We start from the raw sequence: 7,856 nt of genomic DNA on the forward strand, positions 1-7,856 counted from the left end.
AATTCGGTTGTCTAAATAAATCATAGTACCACAATGCATGTAAAGTGGGTTACGTGGTTTCCTAGTCATAGTGCATTTATGCTGGATTTTATGCTTTCCCTAGTCATATTCATATACCAAATACCAATTTAATACTTGATTTGTTTCCTTTCGCTCCAGATTCTTAATTATATTCCATATACTTATAGGTAAAATTTTAGCAATGCATGTGACAAATAGGTAAAAACCATAGACGAGGTAACCATAAATATACATGCACCCTTCACTACCTTTATCATCATCTCTAATCTTCAATGGAACAAGAACTACTACCACCTTTAGTAGTCATGGTTTCAAGTCCAGGAATGGGACATCTCATTCCGATGATTGAATTCGCCAAGCGACTCACTAACCACCATAACCTCCCCGTCACTTTCATCATCCCCTCCGACGCTCCACCCTCCAAGGCTCAAACCACCTTACTCTCCTCCCTTCCACCTGCCATTTCCCACATCTTTCTCCCACCAGTCACCCTCTCCGACCTCCCACCAAACACCAAACTTGACCCACTCATGACACTCACCATCCTCCGCTCTCTCCCTTCTCTCCATCAAACCCTACTATCTCTCATCACCTCCCACCGTCTCTCCGCCTTAGTCGTCGATCTCTTTGGTACCGACGTCTTTGACCTAGCTGCCGAACTCGATATCCCTTCATATATCTTCTTCCCTACCGCAGCTAATAACTTGTCTTTTGGATTTTATCTTCCCCAACTCGACCAAACGATTCAGTCTGAGTTTAGGGATATCTCTGAACCGCTAAACATTCCTGGATGTTTTGCGGTTCAGGTAAAAGACTTTCCAGACTCGGCTCTGGATCGAACTGGTGAAGCCTACAAATGTCTCCTCCACCAGATGAAAAGATACAGGATGGCTTACGGAATAATAGAGAATAGCTTCTTTGAGCTTGAACCGGAGGCTTTCATGTTTTTACAAAAGAGTGAACCGGTGGTTTATCCGGTTGGACCGTTGGTGAATCAAGACACTATTAATAATGAATCTGAATTTGAAGTTGGTTTTAAATGGTTGGATGAGCAGCCATGTAGAAGTGTTGTATTTGTTTGTTTTGGGAGTGGGGGAACACATACTAGTACTCAAACGGATGAACTTGCTTATGGTTTGGAAATGAGTGAACAAAGATTCTTGTGGGTTTTGAGATGTCCTAAGGATAAAGTTGAAAATGATTCAAATTTTATTGCTAGTAGTAATGTTGACCCGTTTGTGTTTTTACCTAATGGTTTTATGGAGAGGACTAAAGGGAGAGGATTAGTGGTTCCATATTGGGCTCCACAAGCTCAAATTTTGAGCCATGTCTCAATTGGAGGGTTTGTGAGTCATTGTGGTTGGAACTCAATTCTTGAGAGTGTGGTGAATGGTGTGCCTTTGATTGCATGGCCACTCTATGCGGAGCAAAAGATGAATGCTGCTTTGGTTAGTGAAGAGATTAAAGTTGCTATTAGAGTAAATATTGGTGAGGATGGGTTGATTGAAAGGGAGGAAATTGCAAGTGTTGTGATGAGGTTGATGGAAAGTGAGGAAGGGAAGAAACTTCGTAGCAAAATAATGGATCTCAAAGAGGCTGCTGCTAATGCTCTAAAGGAAAATGGGGCTTCAACAAAAGGAATATGTGAATTGGCTCTCAAATGGAAAGGTGTAACAATGCCAAATTGAAGTTCCCTCTCACTTCACTCTCTTTGTTGTATATAATTAGTTATTTGACTATGATTATGGTTTGTTTAAATCTAGATCATTATATTTTTCTCTTCTCCTTTATGTAAATGTTTATATTACGTCAATAACAAAAATTCAAATAAAACAAATTTTTTTTTGCGCCTTTTATTCATTTTTCTATTTCTGTCTTTTTCTTACATTTGGTACTTTATTTATTTTAGTTATAATTTTTTTATTTGATTTACTTTAGTGAATATTTTTATTATTAAATGAAGAATGTTTTAGTCTTGCTTATTATAGTGGTGCTGAATAGACAATGAGAAGTAGGTGTGGGGATGACCATAGGAGAAGGTTTTCGACACAACGATGAATTTTTTATTAACTAAGAAGGGGTGTATTTGTATCTTAACATTTCATCGTTCAAGTTAGTAAAATCAATGAGATAAAATTTATAAATATGTAATGTATCATATCTTGAGCTGACGAAGAGTCACGCTTTTATAAAATGACCGTAAGAACCGTTTTTAGTGGATGCGGCACCAAATGTGAGCGACTCTTGAATGTATCCCAATAGATGAGATGGAGTAGTGCCTAGAATAGTTGAGAAGAGAGTACTCATTAATTCAAACTCTCAGACAAAAAGCTTTTTCCTATCATTAACGTGAAAAACACATATCACAATGGTTGATAAAGGGATATATATATCATTACATTTAACCAATCGCTGTAAGGTAGATTGTGATTGTATGTGTGTAGTTTACAATCACAGTCTAATGTCCGATATAGTAAACTAAAAAGTGCGCTAACTATAACTACGATTGCATTAAACAACCATTGTGAAATTATTTATTTTTTTAATATATATTTTATTTTATAGAATTTCTAATTTTTTAATCTGAATTTTTCTAAATCGTATCATACCAGAAATGACAATTCACTTATTTGTGAATCGTATTAGACCAAAAATTATATTACATCAAAGATAAAATTCTACTAAGAATAAAAAATTATATATTACATCAAAGCCAAAATGGCACAAAACAACCTACAATTTACACATTATTACATTAAATAATATTATTTTGGTGTCTTGATTTTAAACACTTATAATTCTCAAATAATAATACTAGTTAGTAAATAACCTTAACAGTTATAACTTACAATAAATTATAAATAAAAAATACTTAGGGTCTGTTTGATAAAAATAGCGGTTGACTGATAAGCTAGCTGATAGCTTATAGCTTATGACTGATGGCTGATGACTGATGACTTATAGCTTATAGCGGATGGTTGAGACTGATAGCTTATAAGCTCATTGAAGTGTTTGGTAAAATTAGCGGTTCAATTAACTTATAAATGTAAAATGACATAAAAGATATTTAATATATAATTATTTTATTTTAAATTAAAATAAATTATAAGGGTTAAAAATGGATTTTAATTGAAATAATAAGGATAAAAAAGGAAGAAAAAGTAATAAGCTATAAGACATAAGCTAAAACGCTATTTGAAATAGCGTCTGGAAAATAAGCTATAAGCTAGTAAAATAAGCTATAAGCTCATGATGAAAAGACCGTTACCAAACGGGTCTAAATTATCATATGAGCTTATAAGACATGAGACATAAGCTATAAACTCGAAAACATGTCTTACCAAACAGAGCCTTACATGTTATTTTTTCCATATGTCGTCTTGATGATCGTTACAGATAATATACACATCATCTCTATCAACTTCTTCATTTTCCACCTCTATTTCTTTTTCATGCCTTTGTTACTTTGTTACTTTATTTTTTGTTGGCTATAATTATTTTTTTATATGTATTTAATTTCTATGACTTTTCACAATTAAATTTCTTTTATTTCAAAGCCTCGATCTTTACAACAGTCACACTAAGATGGAAGAGTAATTGCATATCTCGTTTTTAAAAGCATGTTAAAACCATCCATTTCATAATTACAAGTCATAGATACGATCGATGAAGAACTATATTGAATTCTCAAATTATTACACAAATCGAGGTGTGAGAGGAAGACAGACTAGTTTTAGGGTTTTAAGACTACAAAAAGTTAGGATCTGTTGAACTCTCGAATTATTACACAAATCGAGGTGTGAGAAGAAAACAGACCGGTTTTAGGGTTTTAAGACTACAAGAAGGTAGATGAAATTCCTAACACGACACTTTAGCTAGTTTAGTTGCTACCATTGCAAATCACTCTATGTTGGGGATCCTCACTGATGACGGGAGTTCATGCAATCTAATGTACCTAAAAATCCTCATTGACGTTAGGCTTAAGCAAGCTAAATCTAAAGCCTTGCGAGGGAAAAAGACTCCTAGTGACTCTATCCTATCGAGTCTTACCATACATTCACCCAATATCTTCATCTCTGCTATAATTATTTTATTAACCATCCAACAATTTCTCCCATACAAAATCACAGGTTTTAATGTAGTATAATAAAACTTTCCCTTAGATAATACAACATTTTGTCAGTAGATAATTTCAATTAAGTTAATTCTAATAGATCCTATATCACCTTTTCTCCTTTTTAATTTTTTGATTTTGTAAAAAAGATTAAAAAATTAAAAAAGAAGAAAATGTGATATACATGATGTTAGAATTAGCTTATTTAAAATCATCTGTTGACAAAAAAATTGTAACACTGTTGAAAGGATTTTCCAAAAAAAGCTTATGTCAATTTTGAATTATATTTTTTAGATTATTTATATAAGTTTATTAAAATAGTTTATAAAAACAATTTATAACATATACAAAAAATTATTTAAATTTACTTTATTTTTTGTTATAAAAATAATTTATGCATGCTTATTCAAATTTATCCATAAGCGTTTATTTTAATAAGTATTTGTACTAAAAAAATTATTTATCTAAAAAGGACTCATAGTTTCCTTCTCTTTCAACTTGAGAGCCAACTCACATATTTGCCTAGTAGAGGTCCGTTTTCTTTTAGAGACATGGAAGCTGCCTATGGAACGTGCCTCATTTATATCTATCATTTTACAATGTTCTTCCCCTCCTCGCCTTCCATCAACATTTTCACAGCATTTGCAATTTCTTGCCGTGCCTTTCAATCAACCCATTCTCACCAACCTTATGTCTCATATCTACATTAACCTCTTCACTAACCAAAACAGGATTTATCTTTTCCACTGTATAAAGTGGTCATACAGCCAATGGAACCCCATTCACAACACTCTCAAGCACTGGGTTCCAACAACAGTGAGAAGAAAAGGAAAGAAAAAGGAGGCTACATGAAGAGAAACATAACTAAGAAATTTAAAATGTTTAACATAACTACATTGCTAAAACATAACTACGCTTCCAGCAGACATTTCTCAAATTTATAACAAAACTTCACACACAAAATAATCAAAATGTAAAATAGATTCACTCGTGAAGAAATTTTGAAACTAGTGAAAATCTGTAATCATTCATCAAACGATTTCTAACATATGTGTTTAAAGGAGTTTAGTAGCACCCACAAGTGCTTCCCCTTATAGACTGTACATCATAAGAATCAAATTCAAAACAATCCCCAAACCTAATCCAAGATAATCCCCATCCCAAAAAGAATCAAAACATCAGTAGCAATGATCAAGAACTCAATCAACCCGCTCGTGTGCACCAGCTGCTCTACCATGGTCATCATCTCTATCTCCTTCTCCATTCGCGTCCTTTTTCATTCCAAAAGAGAATCCAACTTTCAACTTAATGCGGTTATTAGGGTTAAACCCAAAACACACATAGCACATTAAAATGAGCTGCAAAAACAAACTCTTCCAGCCAGTAACATCAAACAGCATTGCCACTACCAAATAAACCAGTAAGCTACACGCTAACACGCGATTGGAAACCATAATGTTCCCTAACTTCTTCAACGCGCAAACCTTCTATCACCTTGGTATTTCTCTTGGTCTTTACTTCAAGTAAGGTTAACAAAATCAGCACAAACTTTTCAGCCTCCTATCCTATAGTAAATATAGTTTAACAAAATCATATTCAATTCAAGTTTCTTGAACCGAAAAAAAAAAATTGAAAATTGAGGAAAACACATTGAATTTAACATGCTCAATTAGTAATATTCACATTCGATTAAAGATTTAACGTCTCAATTGCATGATTTGAACATAACGGGAATTAGGGTTCTTGATAAATTTGGGGGAAACAGAGGAATTTCAAACATGGAATAAACTAGGGTTCTTGAAATCAATAAAAATCCATCCATCAACCAACTTGAAAATGCTAAATTAACAATATCTGTACCAAATTCAAGATCCAAAATCATAGCTTCGAAGCTATCATAGTTCAATGCAGTCACGAATCGTTCTGGAATGCAAGAAAATAGATAGTAAAATGAAAGAGTCATGCAAAGTCGTCGGAGATTCTTACGGAGATGGCTGAAGGTGTCGATTACGTTCCGGAAACGGTGGATAAAGGGAGATGAGCCGCCGGAGATGGGGCGGCGATGCCAGGAAGAGATGAGATTGGGTAAATGGTGTGGCCGCCGCGATTCACGCATTTATTTCCCGCGCCGTCAAATGCGTGAATCGCATTCTTTCCCGCACTCCTTTATTAAGCTGTGCCTATTTTTATTAATATAAAAAAAGGGTTAGTAATATTTTTGGGTTCCGGTAATACACGATAATTTTCTTTTTAACATGTTCCTATAATGGTGTTGAGTATAGACGGGGGAGAGCCATGTACCAAAAGGTTTTCATTAGAAAAAGTGTCCAATTTGGCCAAGAAATCTACTCATGGGTTACCTTCGAAGAGAGAGTGGATCGTATTTTTGATGTCTTGAATTTAAACAATGTGTTTGTTATCTTCGAAGAGAGAGTGTGAGTGATTTTGATATGGTCGTTATGTGGATCGTATTTTTGATGTCTTGAATTTAAACAATGTGTTTGTGATAGTTGTTAATGTTGAGTTTCAAGTGTGAATGTATTAAAGTCTATATCGATTATGAATGGAGATAATATTAGGTTTATAAAAGAGGTGATATATACTCCAATTGTCTTAAGATTTTGAATGGATATGTGGCGGCGAAGTCTCTTAGATCCTTAATGTTTGCCTCAACTACATTTTCGGACCTTGCTCTCCGCCTACTAGGTCCTGAAAGCCCTCATCCTTAGTGATTAAGGGGAAAAAACTTTGTCCGAAGGATATTCGAGGAGTTAAGAATGAAGTCAAAAAATCTTTTCAGCCAGACGTCAGAGGAGTTGGAGATGATTCCACCAAAATAGGCCCGAGTGGGCATCTTGGAACAACTTTCATCAACATTTATTATAATGCATTTAAGGTTAAATGAGTTATATGTAACGAGTCTCTCAAAATGTACCCATGATGAAGTTTGTTTAAACAAGTGTGAAAAGAATCAGTCATGTTACGAGTCGTTAGGGTAATGCAATAAACGAGGATAAAATCATAGGGCATGAAAATATCAATGAAATCACAATGAAAATCATAGGGCATTGAAGTTAATAAGACGAGAGTATAACTCGACATTACTTTTTGTATTTATGATTCAAAATATCAATGAAAATGGTAGTGTGACACTCTTTTCCCTACTAGGGCATGGAAAGTTTTGATTCAAATCATGAGCAAATTTGAAATTTTGGGATTTTGCGCCAAAAATGTGATTCGATCCTACACCATGTTAGAACAAGATTTGTTCTGATCAATATTTTGTGTTTTGATGATAACATTATATATGAATTTTGTATAAGATAATGTGGTACTCTAATCCTTTGCATTTTTCATTTCAGGAAATATATAAAGAGTATGCACAAATCAGCGCTCAGAAGCAACTGACTCTGGAAGTTCTGGATGGCTTCATCAGAACATGCTCTGGCAAGACATCAGAAGATGATCAAGCAGAATCAAAACATGAAATGAAAGCATCAGAAGAACGAAGTCAGGAGCAGAAGCACTGAAGTTCTGATTGGTATCACGCTCAAGCTCTTCAAAGTCAGAAGACAAGAAGATGCTCTGCACCAAGTTGTTGACTCTGATATTCAAACGTTGTTATCTACAAAATCTGAGTCCAGAAGAAAGTACAAGATGAAAGGCTGAAACGTCTAATCTCTGACTGACAAAAGGAACGTTAGAAGCTACAAAAGGCAAA

The 7,856-nt window shown here is 34.3% G+C and overlaps 1 protein-coding gene and 1 long non-coding RNA gene across 2 annotated transcripts; one reads left to right on the top strand and one right to left on the bottom strand.

Moving 5' to 3' along the window:
* The first annotated feature begins 179 nt into the window (after positions 1-179).
* On the top strand, positions 180-1,889 carry LOC131618282 (UDP-glycosyltransferase 72B1-like). Its single transcript, XM_058889540.1, has one exon. It carries the CDS (start codon positions 294-296, stop codon positions 1,707-1,709), a length of 1,416 nt encoding a protein of 471 aa, XP_058745523.1. The 5' UTR covers positions 180-293; the 3' UTR covers positions 1,710-1,889.
* A 3,273-nt stretch (positions 1,890-5,162) lies between these two features.
* Positions 5,163-6,391, bottom strand: LOC131618283 (uncharacterized). Its single transcript, XR_009288784.1, has 2 exons — positions 6,122-6,391; positions 5,163-5,700 (listed from the first exon to the last, which is right to left on the bottom strand). It is a non-coding gene; the product is annotated as an uncharacterized LOC131618283 (long non-coding RNA).
* Positions 6,392-7,856: the final 1,465 nt, after the last annotated feature.

This window comes from Vicia villosa, linkage group LG7 (assembly GCF_029867415.1).
Source record: "Vicia villosa cultivar HV-30 ecotype Madison, WI linkage group LG7, Vvil1.0, whole genome shotgun sequence".
In the NCBI taxonomy this organism is placed as follows: Eukaryota; Viridiplantae; Streptophyta; class Magnoliopsida; order Fabales; family Fabaceae; genus Vicia; species Vicia villosa.

Coding starts and splice junctions, on each gene's coding strand:
- LOC131618282 (XM_058889540.1), top strand. CDS start 294: ATGGAACAAGAACTACTACCACCTTTAGTAGTCATGGTTTCAAGTCCA.